Here is a 14,031-nt window from a genome sequence, read left to right on the forward strand (position 1 = left end):
GTCATAATTAGTGTTTCTGTTTTGGTTTTGCATTTTGCTCCAAATCTGCAGAAACACGGTTTTACAAATGATATCAACCTCAGGCACTTCATGAAACCTGAGGACAATATCTATAGAAATCAGCCTGGTTTTATATTCATCAAACAGACATTAGTAGTAGCATTTTAATTGCTGTCGCAGAATTGGATTGTACAGAGTCGCTGCTTGTTTACTCAGACTCTACGGGGACTCGACGCTACATGTCTTGATCCGGTTCAGATTGGAGGCAGTTGGTGGAGACAGTGGCTCAAGGTGGAGGCTCGTTTGTGCTGCTGCTGTTTGATGAGAACAGGCTGACCCCAAAGCAGTGCAAGGATGGTGGAGGCCTGGGTCAGCCGGCCCAGTGTGTTCTTTATCAGCTACCCCAGCGACAGCATGGCAGATTGCAGCCATTCCTCCTCTGATTCATTGTCTGCTGGACAAATGTTAATTGTTTTCATCATTGGCAGCTATGTGAACGCTCAGACGTACCCAGTCTCACTCCTTGCCTCCCACTTAATGTGTGTCTCTCCCCTTATGCTATTCCCACAATGCCTGCTTCCCTCCTCACTCCACCCTTAGCTCATCTCTGTACTCTCAGGATGAGTCTCTTTTAATGTTCCCCATGCAATACCATCAAGTAAAACACCCCTCTTTCATCAGACTTTCTTTCATTTTCATTTTAAGCGAATAGATGTCGGGATCCATCCAATAATTTACATGTAATATTTAATAATCGTTAAAAATACTGGACTCTAAACAGGGGCTGACTTTTTCATTCTAATCGCTTTATATTTCTTTTTTTTTTCTTTTTCAGAATCCTCATGCATGGAGAAACTTCTTTCTAAAGACTGGAAAGAGAAGATGGAGCGGCTCAACACCAGTGAACTGCTGGCAGAAGTCAAAGGTAGGACCAAGTCAAACCAAGCAGATTTTAGAGCCGTGTTAACAAGCCCCTCATTCCTATCAGACGTACATTATCTGTGTACTGTGTAATCTCAGACACAGCCTTGTACTCTGAAATAAAACAAAGGCCTTTGGCTGCCCTCCTCATTCATTTCTCTCTTCTCTTATCTTTTGTTGGAATGCCCGACTCTGTCCAAAGCGCTGTCTTCAAAATTCCAGCCCATTTAGACCCATTCTGAGGCTCTCTGTGCCTGTCAGCGGTTTATTGTTGTTGTCCCTTTAGACGGCCCTCAGCCCTCGCTCCTCTGCTCTGACACATGTGGTACGTCCATGCCGTTCTGGTAATTGTTGAACCCAAAGTGTGCTTGATGTAAACAGCGCATGGCCGAGCTGAGAGGAGAAAAGCCGTTAAAGAGAGGAGAGGAGATGCTGAGACGCTCAGTCGTCTCCTCGGTGAGCCTGCGTTTGGGTGGAATGTCTCGACTCCGACAGTGAACGCCCCTGCACGGCGAATCAAGTGCAGCACGGCAAAGCGCAACTCAGCACTCCCCCAAAATCTGTGTTTATGACAGGATGAAGGTGGGCCGAGGATGGGCAGGGCTGCTGCTCAGTCCTTAGCACTGACTGTTACTGAGAGCTGGTGTGTTTATACAGCACAGCAAAGCACAATACCAGCTGGATGATAACACCAGGCTGTCACTGGCTCCTGCACTCTCCCCCGCTGATCATTAGACAACTTCTTGTGTCTTGTTTTTAGCTTCTTGAGAACCACCTAAACAATAAGAACCCGGTGGATTCTTAATTTAATATTTCAGTGTTTCTTCATAAACATTTCATGCAGAATATTTGTCAACCTAGAGAGAGAGCTCATTTCATTGTTGTGCAGGTGATTCTGATCATTTGCTTAATTGTTTCTTTTTGTAAAAGATGTATGGGTGACATGCATAAATAAAACAAGTGTTTGGTTTTAATTATACTTGCAGAGGAAAGGGGGAAAAAAGGCTGTTGTTGAATGTTCTAATAAGTATATTCATTGGCAATAACCTTAATGAACTGAAGGATAAATCACTGCTTGGTAAACTAGATTCATTGTACCTGCCCTGGTATACTGTTTGCCACTGTAGATCAAAGTGCACTGGGTAAAATGTTTAAAATGATTTAGCCTTTTGAAAGCTGGCCTGTTAAATTACAGGCAGGGCATTTCTTCTGTTTGATGAATGGGAACGGGAAGGTTACTTGGTGGTCTGTAAACAGGTAGGGAGTCTGATAATAAACACTATGGCCTCTGTCTGTTGATGAGTTATGGAGACAGTCTATACACCACAGTTACAAATATAAATGCTTCTCCTATCACAGTGGCAGCCTTAGATTTTTAATTAGCATGCCATTTCATATGACTGTAGATATTTCAAAGGGCTGCTTTGTGCTCCCCCTTACAAATGTCTCTCTCTCTCTGCGTTTGATGTCTGCCTGATGTAAATACGGGCAATTAAAAAGAAGCCCAGGGTTGGAGACGCACAAGGTCCGCCTAATTAAAACACAAACAAAGGTACCAAGCAGAAAACACCTTATGATTAAGATCTAAAGTGTTATGATGAATCAGAGGTTCCATTAATTGTTAGGTTAAAATCAGTACAAAAGGCAAACATGCCTGTAGGTTTTAAATGAATGAAAGAAAGTAGAGACTAAAGGTTGACATGCAGATAAAGACTGCAGCACCTACTGGCAGCGTGGCCTTGCAGATTCTATGCTGATCGCTCACCAATTTCTCAACCAATTACTGTGTGCTGAGCCCCTTATAGGCTATCTTTTGACATTGTTCCAGAACCTAAAAACCTTGAAAAGACAAGTAATTGTGTTATTGCAGAGGCAAGTGCTGGAATCTAACTGGTGAGAGAAGAATTTTGTCATGAAAAAAAAGAAAGAAAAAAAGAAAATGGAAAAACAATAGGTGTGACAGAATTTGACCCGAGGCATTTACTCATGAAAAGAAAGACATTCTTTCTCTGCAGCTGTGTTCAAACATGCCCTGAATACTTTATCCTGCTGAGCTGAACACGCACGTACAGTAAACAAACAAAACAAAGCAATTGTATCAACAACATCAGAGATTTGCTTTTCAAGGTCTGCTAACCCAACCTACCATTTACCTCTTACAGATGACACATCTCTAATTACAGCTTATTGACATGTGGGTGTTTGGCTACATAATGTGCTGTTTCCGAGGTAAAGCCAGTCGTTTTTAGGTTTTAGAGTAAGAAGGAACAAGCACAATAATCCAGTAAAGGTGCTGTGCTTAAGCCCGACATGTAGAATGGTGTTATTAAGGGTTAATGATTTCAAATCTCCATCTGCCTTTCCTTGTATGCTGTTTGGGCTTAGCATCAGCAAAGGCAGGCAAAAAGGCGAATTTGTGAAGGAGCATTAGTGGCGGATTTCTTTTCACCAGTCAATTCCAGAGCTAACTGTTTGTTTTCATACCTGAGCTTAGCTGTCAATCTGCAGGAACGATGAGGAGGGAGATGAAATCTCCTGAACAAAACCACAGAGCAAGAAAGGGAGGCCGGCTGGAAGGGCTCCAAACCACAGAAAGTAGCAGATAATAGGTGGCAAGGTGGAAGGAGGAGGGCAAGAGGGAAACAGAGAAAAAGGGCTCGACACAGAAAAAGATTTTAGACGTGGATACTTGGACTTGACATTTATAATTATATGTAAGAGATTTTTCTAGTAGACCAAAGGCAAAGTCCCCATTCAGCACATGATTTAGGACACTTATAATCACATACATTATTGCACTGTGTATATATGTGTCTGTGTATGTGTATATATTTATGTATGTGTGTGTGTGTGTGTGTGTGTGTGTGTGTGAGCATATATATGTGTTAATGTGCATATATATGTGTGTGTGTGTATATATTTATATATACACTTACAGCACACACATTCTGTACATTGTGTCAAACATATATAAATGTAGCACACAGTGTCCTTTGGCAGATAAGGTTGCTCTCTGTTGCATGCTTGCTCTGTGCAGGGTCTTCATACTCAACGGAGCTGTTTAAGTTTCCCTGCCGAGTGCCAGTTTCCCGGCCCCCCGTTGGGAGAAAAAAAAAAAAAATTAAAAAAAAAGCAAAATGCTCGAGCATTTACTCAAACTGAAGGAAAATACGTAGTTACTAAATTGGAACACAAGCTGTATTCATTCTCTTGGAATTTGCTGAAAAAATATGTAAAAATAAGAAAAAAGCTTGGCATTGTACATTAGCGTTGAAACGGCAGCTTGAATTCTGAGGCAGAAAAATCGGGGCTCTTGCACTGTCACAATCAATTTAAGGATGGTGTCTACATGACAGTGGTTGGGTGTACACAGGCAGTCCTGTGGCAGGCTGATAAGTGGAAGCTCTTTAGGAGGAGTGCACAGGGCAGGGCAGGGCGGCAGCTGAGACTGATTTGATGCTGGCCCTACCTGTGCTGGCTTTACTCCTGCACAGACAGAAAGGAGTCCACTGTGTGAACACAGAGCTCATATTGTTCAACTGCATGGGTTGGCTTCAAAACACGATTATTCACTTAACTGTATTCCTAATGGCTTCCATAAAGTGAGGTCTTGATACCACCACAGATACACAGCACAATGTACGTGCACACATTCCCAGCATTACTACGAGCTAGCAGGAAAAGAATTGTATATAGCAGATATGAAATGGCTTGTTTATTTTTACAACATGCTGCATATAAATATTATGTATATCATATTTACCCAAAGATACAAAAACATTCACACAAACAGCACAAAACGGTATCTGTCCAGTTGCTCCAGTCAAAAATGCCTCAGTTAGCATTTTCTCCACAACACTTCAGTCAACTGTTTGCCCTGTGCACTCAGGTGAAATATGAGCCACACTAAATCATTATTCCTCAGGCCACATTTGCCAGATGAATGTATGAGAGTGTTGGACTGTGTGTTTTTCTCCTCTAATGAATTGAGGAATTTAGGTTGTGGCACTGGAGGTAAAAAAAAGGAAGTGCTGTCCTCGTGTGTTTGTGTGTGTATGTGACAGGGATAGAGTTCGCCGTTTGTGTTTGAATTATACTCCAGTGGTCTGTCATGGTTTGTTTCACTAATGACTTTTAAAGTTGTATAATACATGTCATGCAAACAAGCGCATTAAGACTGTTTTCAGTCAGAGAGAATAACAGAGTTGACATAAACACACCTTTGTCATTTACAAAAGGAGAGCAAACTAGATCCTCACAGCCATGAGGATCTCACCTATGTTACTAAGAAGAATGTAAATTAATATCAATACATATTTTGGATATGAACCCATTCAGCTACTGTGTGAGACAATTTAGACTCTGGGGGCAATGGCCAAGGTTTGGGGCTTCCGGTGTAGCCAGCAGATATCTGAGAAATGGATATCTGGGCCAAGACTTCCTCACTGTGCGCCAGTCATTGTTTACAGTCCGATTCGCAGCTTGTTTTAGGTCCAGACGACATTTTGGCTAATCTCTATGTCTCTATATGTGCATACAGATGTAGCTAAAATAAAAATAAACTAAAAAAGAGCAAAGTCATAATAAGATGATGGTGTCAAGATTGCATTTCAGGCAATGCGTTCGGCCTCCTTTATTCTCCATACAGGCTGTTTACCTGCATGCAACCAAAGCCCCCTCAGACCTGATGGGTCAAAACCACTCGGACTACAAACAGAAACCAGAACGCCTCTGATACCAAAACCCTGTCCCTTGCTGACAGATTCTGCATTCATATGCAGATATCTGTTTATAGAGACTAGATATGAACAGATACTGTGAGCTTTTCATTACCCTGTCATTGGTACTGTACATGTCCATGTTTTGTTATTTTAGATACTTCACATCACAGCTCTCTTGCCTCTTCTCAAGCCCACCTGCTCTGCTCTGCTCTGCACTGTCTGGAATATCATCTCTATTTGAAGCTCAAGATGCTCTGCTGGTATCATTAATTCACTCTCCAACCTAAAGTCACTCTAATGTTATGTTAGTAAAGTATTTAACAAACATTTATGATCTCTGCAAAGCAAACTAAGCAGGTTTTTTGTATACTTCGCAAATACATGTACTGGCCTCTGCCGCCTTTGCTTCCTGTTCGGCTGTTGAAGTGTCACTTGTGATCTCCTGGACAAAACACAGGCATTGTTAGTACACTTATCCATCAAAGACAACAGTATTTAAGTGTTTTGAAAGATCTCGTTTGCACAGTCCAAGGAATCAAGTATATTCTTCTTTAATTATCAGCTGAATAGGTAAGACCAATGAATAAATCTTCTTTGAAAAGAATGAGATAACATCTAACTCCTAATTCACTTACAAGGTTTTCCAGACAGTAAGATGTTGCCTTCATCACTGTCTTGCAGGCTTTAAGGGCTTTGTATGAGAGAGTCCTTGAAAAGCGTGTATGCTTTTTTTATTTTAAGGGCAAAGGGGTCAGACTCATCATCATAAAGTCCATGGGAGATGAATAGAAGGATTGGAAATTGTTTTCCTGTAATGATCCTTGCTATATGCGGCCTTGCATACATACAGCATCCTCCATGGTGCAAGGATCTCTGGTTTGTCACACTGTGTTATAGAGTCAAAGAATGATATATTCAAGTACTGTAAGAACAGAAGTAAAGTTTCCGTGTTGGCTTGTTTTTTTGTCTTCAGTGTGAATTTCAGGGTCACTGGCATTCCCCGTGGAGTAATATGTTCAGGTCTAGCCTCTATCTTGGCTTTGATGAAGTACCTTGTCCAGTGTCATAGATAGACAGTGAAGTGCTGGAGCTTTTACATTAGCATAATTATACTGAAGAGTGAAGCTTCCTCTATCATCAAAATATTAGTCTCCATCAGTGTTCAGTGTGAACAGCAAAACCACCATAGATGAAGTGTGCTTTCATTAATATCCTCTCCATATGCCAATCAGAATATTTATTTCAGAAAATTGTCTGCTGAGCCATTTAAATGATTTTGATTCTGTGTCTTAAAATCACATCAATACTCAAATTCATGCGCACACACGTGCTGATAGACACATAGATATACTGTAAGAAGCTTGTAATACCAAGACTATCATTAGCATTTCTAAAAAGAAAAAAGCCGTGAAAAGTCTCAAGCACATAAATTCAAGTGGTTTTAAACATCTAAGAAGCTCTGGCTTTTTAAACAAGATGATGGGATTTTTGTCAGTGTGAACTAGCCGTTATGTCCAGGACATATAGGAAAGCTTAGAGACAGAGTCATTGCTGCCAGTGGATGACATGTGCTCATGAGTCATTGCTCATGCTTGTTAATGGGGTTTTATTGGCAAGATTAACAGCTTTTATATCATGGCAGAGGCAGCAAGCCAGGTAAAACAGCTGTTGCTCATATTGTCTTGGTTGTAGAGCATGGAGACGTGTTAACACCGTATTACGGGAAACACATATGGCTTTGTAGCAATGCTGAACACGTGTATGTATACACAGTAGTAGTTAAAGCAAGGAGATACCATAAAACTAGCTCTTGTTATTTTAACTTGGTTTTCTGCCAGTCGAGATCCTCAGTAGAGCATATTTTTCTGCCATAGTGAATATCACAAAAGTGAATTTGGTACAAAGATTGACTTGAATTTCATGCTTTTGTTGAAGCCGTTTTCTGGCTTTGAAGAAAGGTGTGTGAGCAGAAAAAAAAATCCTATTTTTGAACACTAAAGAAGGCACCAATATGTGCTGTTAGCTGCTATTCAATTGGCTCTTTGTGTTTTCCACAGAAAGATTGGACAAAGGGTCAGATGACCGGAGAGTTCACACACATGTGCATTTACTCAGAGGCATGTACCTTTTATCGATTGGAGCAGCACACAACACACATCTGTACACACTCATGTCTACATGCACACACACTTTAAGAGAGGAGAGAGAGAGAGAGAGAGCAAGAGAGCGCCACAACATGCAAGGCATTCCAGCTATGTGCGGTCTGTGTGCGGATACAGCTTGGTACAATCGTAGCATTTAGACAAGTCTTAATTTACTGAGGATGGGCTTGCAGCATATGGAAACATCCACAATAGCTGACTGATAGAGAGACAAAGAAATTCCAGTCTTCTGGTGCTAAAAAACTCAATTCAGATCTGGTCATAATGGCTCAGCTGTCGTAACCAAAGGAAGAGAAGAGAATAGGGTGCCTTGTGATTTTCCCCCTTTTCACCCTCGCCCTCCCTCGCTTTTCTTCTTTTTTTGTGTCTGAATCTTTTATCTGTGTTATTCACTCGGGACTCTTCAAAGTAACAAGCCTCCTTCTTTTTCCCCGGTACTGGACTTGGAACCCAAATTAGAGACTGCTTGATTAGAGCAGAGAGAAGGGAGCCAAGAGAGAGGGAGATGTGGGTATTGGACAGAACAAATCGCACCCCTACAAAGTGCCTTTTATCCAAAGACCCCAAGGCTCAAATACCCCCATCCCTCCCCAAGCAACCATGGCTCTGCTTGTTTTCCTCTTATCATTTATTTAGTCCACCCGTTGATGTTTTCTGCCCTACTTTGTGACGTTTAAAAGAGGCAGGAATCTCAAAAGGTGAATGCAGAATGGGCTGAAACTGAACAACGCCGCCTTAGCGTCTCCTCCTCCGATGTGTCAATCTAGCATCTCTGAAGTCAACATGGTGGCCTGAGAAAAAAAACAAGAAAAGTGCCAACACAGCTTGACCGCTCACTCCTAGGATCCTCTTCCTGTGTCAGGCTGGTATTGTCTTACTGGGCTTCAGTCGTCTAACAGGAGGGTGTCACAACATGTTAGGTCTGGGCCGACTGCTGGGGTTTATGCAGCGCCAAGGCATCTCTGGGCTGTCTGTCTGCCATCGGAAGCGCAATGTGAGGAGACATGTTAATGGGCAGACCCCAGCCCCACCGCTGTTAAAAGCCATGCAATATGCAGGAAACGGCCTCTTTTGTCAGCGGGCTGGTCAGACACAGACCGCGACTCTCCTCTTCTGCACCACCCAATAAAAGTTTTATCTGCATTTTAAAGCTGATCCATAATTTAAAGCAGGAAGAAAGAGATTTTAACACTAACCACTCAACAAAAAACATATGCGCCTGATTTTTTTTCCACTGTGTACACGCTCAAAGGTGAAATTCTTCCACCGTGTTTTCACATTGAGACGCTAAAAGTTGTGTTTAAATGTTCATCTTCAGCATCCAACACTAATCTGAATACCTCTGGAATTCTTGTTGATATTTCAGCATTGAGCTTGTCAAAAATAGACAAAAAAAGACCAAATAATTCTGACTAAAATAAGTGAGGAGGGAAGGCCCAAATTGCAGGACAGAGGGCAGTTTGGGCTTCCCACACTTCAACTCAGCATCAAAACAATGGGCCCTCTGTTAGTATTCTTTTGGTGTCTGGGCAGGACTGAGCTCTCCACACTCAGACTAGCCCATCAGTGGACCCTTAGCACCAAGTTCATGCACACAAACACAAAAACTATATGCTCTAAAGTCCAGTCATTTTTTTGTAATTCTGTGTTTTGTTTTTTTACAGTGTTGACACTTCTAACTGGTGAGTGATTAGAAGAAATGTGTAATTAGGCAGGCTGAGAGGGCGTCATTGAGTCCAGATGTTTGGTTCCAAACTCAATGTCAGCTATGCTGGCCCCGAGGTCTGATGACCCTCATCTTCATCTGGATGATGATTTTCTTTTCTTTCTTTCTCCCTGCCGGTCTTCCTTTATTACTTTCTTCAGTCCCTCCCTCCTTCCCACTACCGTATTGATAACAGTGATTTATTGTGACATCGACTGATGTATCTTGCTGGTGACCTGTAAAAGGCAGCTCTTCATGGACACAGCCAAAGGTTAATAAAATTGGTGCTGATTGTATCAATTTTACAGATAAGCCATTCACAACAAGTGTAGTTGGGTGAATAAGAAGTCAATTCAGGCCTTGGAAACTGCACGCAGGCCCAATGAATAGCTGCTTTTAGGTGTTTTTTTTTTCGTTAGGAGGATAAATGGAGAATTGCAGCTCTCTTCCATTGCAGCAGGCAGCAGAGGTAGAGCAAGGCGAACCGAGGTTCAGACAAGCCTGCCAGTAAATTGCCCTGAATGGGTTCTGGAGGTTGACAAGCCCTATTAAGACAAACGGCTTTCCTCATCGGAGAGATAAAATAAATCAGGTGTTTAGTCAAATTAAAATAGTTTGAGTGGAGAGGGCCCCTGGGAGCTCTCGGAGAAACTCAAGACAGATGTGACCAGAGACGAGAGGAAGACACCCAGGAAAGAATTCAGCTCCTGCTGGCCCCAGGCCAGACTTCACTGTACTGTTATTTGGATCTCTATGCTTTTATCCATCTCTCTCTCTCTCTCCGTCTCTCTCTCTCTCTTCTGTCGGTTTTCCCATCTCTTTTTTTTGCATGTTCGCCCAGATCAGCTTGTCACACAGGAGTGCAGTGGGAGGAGAGTGAGTTACTGTCTAGCCTCTCACTGGCAATTATGTTGGCGGTGTAAGTCAATGGTAGGATCACTTAGCATTGATTAGGCGGATGGAGAGAGCAGTGCAGCGGAGCTGCTCTCTCTATCACATTCAGCACAGACATGTGACTGTAGAGTAAGCCCATTGGTCTGTCATTGCACACAGTAACTACAAAGATAATAAAATATTGTGTATTGTTCAGCGCAGATCATTATGGTACATATCTCCCTATGAGGAGGATTGTCACAGTGTGTTCAGATCATATTCCTTGGTTAGTAAACACTGTTTAGCAGCTTTTTGCCAAGTTTGAACAATGCTTTCAGAGGTCCTCCTCCAGGGTGTTGCTGGAGAAGCATTATAATGAAAAACTTGTGTAGTTTTGAGGCCAGTGCAAACACTGACTCTCAACACTTTCTTTATATTTACTCCTGGTAGTCTGACATAAGCTGCCGCCTCAGTTTGACAGCTCCCCGCAGCTCTTTGTCTGTGTGCCGGGAACAATTCATTCCCTTTCTTCCTGTGAAAGCTGTGAACACCAGCCTCAGTGAAATAGACAACTCCAGGCTGTGTGTGACCTTAACACTTTCTCAATTCACTGCAGTTGGTTGCTGCCTGTGTGGTTTTCTTTGTACAGCATAGTGGGTCCAGTACTATAGCACAATTACTATACCACACAATCAGTGTGTGGACAGCATGGTCACTTCTGTATTTAGCAGTGTGCAATGATCAAGGCCTTCTGCAGGCTTCCATACAAAAACCTACACCCTTGTTATTTAGTCATGGCCACTATGAAACCTTTTGTGTACTTTTTTCCCTTTCAGGTATGCCAAACACATACCTGTAACTGCGTTTATGACTCAGGCTCTCCACCTTGTGTTTATCCTTTCCACTCTCTCTCCCCTCTCTAGGTACTCCAGAGAGCCTGGCAGAAAAGGAACACCAGCTCTCCACGATGATCACCCAGCTGATCAGCCTGCGAGAGCAGCTCCTGGCCGCCCACGATGAACAGAAGAAGCTCGCCGCCTCACAGATGGAGAAACAGAGGCAGCAAATGGAGTTAGCTCGTCAGCAGCAGGAGCAGGTAACTGCTCACAATTTTCTTTTCTCACATTCACGGTATCACTTTGTCTCTTTTTGTAACACGGTAACAAGGAAATAAGGTTTTTCCCCCTTTCACCACATGCCATATTTACATCGCATTTCTTCCTTTGCTTCTTTCTTTCCTTGCTATTTAAAACATTCACTCCCCTTCCTCCTTTAATCTTGTTTACTCTATTTCCCCCTTTCGCCTCCTTCATAACTCCCATTAAATACATTTGTAACAAACTGTCACTTGATTCTCCATTTCATATTAAATTTCATGCCTGAAATATGCCAATAAAATCCTGCTCCTCGGTTGGAATTTGGAATAATATTAAATTTAAGAGATGCTATATTCTACATTACCTCAGATATTTCTGTCATGCTCTCTCGCCCACATTTATGCTGCGTGGTAGGAAAAATGTTATTATGACTTGTACTAACAAATGCGAGGGAATGTGTGAATTAAACGTTATATTAAACATGGAAGTCTTCTATATCTTATAAATCGACTCCTATTAGAACAAGCCTGGCATTAGATTTGCAGCACGAATCAGGCCAATGAGCCATATTGTACAAATCAGCAAATTAGCAGAGGCCATGAAGTGTGTTAATGTCTGGGAAGAAATAAGGACACAAACTATCCACACGGGCGACACTTTTATTATCACCAGCCACCCTAATGGCTATGAGTCAATTATCAGCAAGGAGTTCACTCAGAGTTTCCTCAGCACACTCTCAGACCGTCATGTGGTAAATGAAGAGATAGCCCATATACCTTGGAGTGATGCATTTGGTCATAGTACACTAATAATACATTAACAGTATTGATTTCTTTTTCAATCAATTTTGTTCATTTGCAAACTACACTCAACTCTGTAGGCAGTGTAGACGCGGCAGCACAAATGAACAGTGATCTAAGATGTTTTGTTATTTGAACTTATTTGAAAATTAGAAGAATATGAATAAAACAGAGGTGAGGGCGGGTGGAGGAAGGGGGGGGGCGGGGGGGGGGGGGGGGGGGGGGGGGCAAGGGAGCCCGCTGAGAGCCAGAATGTCATCAAGCCATCAAGATACAACACAGTAATTAACTGTTGACACTCGTGAGGAAGCCAGCACAAATTAATCTTGACACATTTGCAGACGGCCGATATCTTACAGTGAACACTTTGTAATTATATTTAAAAATGAAAATTAAATGACACTTAAAACTAGGTTGTCATGCTCAATGAAGTGGGCATGCAGAAAGGGAGACTGCCGGAATGAGGATTGCGGCGTATCTGCTCGTCACTCAGGGACCTCCGTCACCCGCACACTGCCTGTGCCACCTATCTCCATCATAACCACGATCGTCTGGCCTGTAAATCATTTATTCGCTTTCACCGCTAATGTTTGGCTGCGCAGTTCTGCAGTTTCTTTTGTGTTCATTCAGAAAATGGAAAATGTGTTTGTTTTTGTCAGATTTTAGATCATATTTTGTAAAAGGAAATAAATGTTTTCTTATGTATTAATCCGCTAATTTCAGTATTTCTGGTAGTGTGCCAGCAGTTGCAGCACAGATCCTCGTCAATCGAAAAGAGAAGAAAAGCATCATTCGATTTTAGTTCCTTCTCTTCTTTATGTCAGTTTCACTATTTGATTTCCCATCTCCTGTTTCCAACCAGATTGCAAGACAACAGCAGCAGCTACTGCAGCAGCAGCACAAAATCAACCTCCTCCAGCAACAGATCCAGGTCAGTGAATGTGTTTCTGTTGGCCCCCTAACACTGCGCAGGTCACGCCTCTCACTTCTTCCACGTTGATTACTACAACATTTCTCTCTCTTCAGTGTAACTGATGCCATGAGCTAACCGTCTGGATTTTAATGGCACAGATCAATAAAAATTAGACATTAAAGTAAATATCACTGCTAACTTCTATTAGCCTCTTCTTCTTCTCATCTTTTTCTGTTTTTATATTTCTTTCTTTTTATCTTTAATTTTTGTGTCACACTAACATTCATCACTCTCATCAAATGTTAATTGCCTGTTGGTAATCGGGAGGGCTTTAAAATATGGAGGAGAATAATTAGCACATCTTAATGAACAAAAAAAAAGGAGGAGGGTGGGGGGTGTAACAACAGCTAATGAGTCCTGTTGATGGGGAAGAGCCTGGAGGTGGGGGACATGAAAGAGGCTGGTAAATGCCTCTGAAACGAGTCGGTCCCAGACGGGCAACGTGGCATGCTTTCACACCGCACAAGAGCTTCTGAAACTTACATTGTCATTATGCTGCGTGGCCGGCAGTGTCTTTGCTTTTAGTTGCTTCTTCCTTCTGGTATACATTTATGTATCGCTCTAGTTTGCACCTCACGTCGGACATTATCAGGCTCATTATGTGTTTGAGTGCTTTACGTGATACAGCACAGGGTGGTGCACTGAGAGACCACCCAGGCAGCATGTCGCTGGACATGCTCAGACAGGACGGAGTATTCCAGGGCTGGTCGCTGGCAGTGGTCAAGGCTGTGAGGCCGGCTGCCTGTGTGAAGCTAACGTTATCCTGCTGGGTGTGTTTG

The 14,031-nt window shown here is 42.3% G+C and overlaps 1 protein-coding gene across 6 annotated transcripts in view; it reads left to right on the forward strand.

Annotated features, from left to right (window-relative positions):
* Positions 1 to 14,031, forward strand: part of sox6 (SRY-box transcription factor 6) — a 129,967-nt gene that overhangs the window by 66,496 nt on the left and 49,440 nt on the right. For all 6 annotated transcript variants that reach the window (XM_070993590.1, XM_070993812.1, XM_070993667.1 and 3 more), the window contains 3 exons: positions 836 to 925; positions 11,306 to 11,478; positions 13,142 to 13,210. In XM_070993590.1, coding sequence (XP_070849691.1) covers positions 836 to 925; positions 11,306 to 11,478; positions 13,142 to 13,210 — 332 coding nt within the window. The remainder of the gene's footprint in view (positions 1 to 835; positions 926 to 11,305; positions 11,479 to 13,141; positions 13,211 to 14,031) is intronic.

The sequence above is a fragment of the Chaetodon trifascialis genome, chromosome 1 (genome assembly GCF_039877785.1).
Source record: "Chaetodon trifascialis isolate fChaTrf1 chromosome 1, fChaTrf1.hap1, whole genome shotgun sequence".
NCBI classification, from domain to species: Eukaryota; Metazoa; Chordata; class Actinopteri; order Chaetodontiformes; family Chaetodontidae; genus Chaetodon; species Chaetodon trifascialis.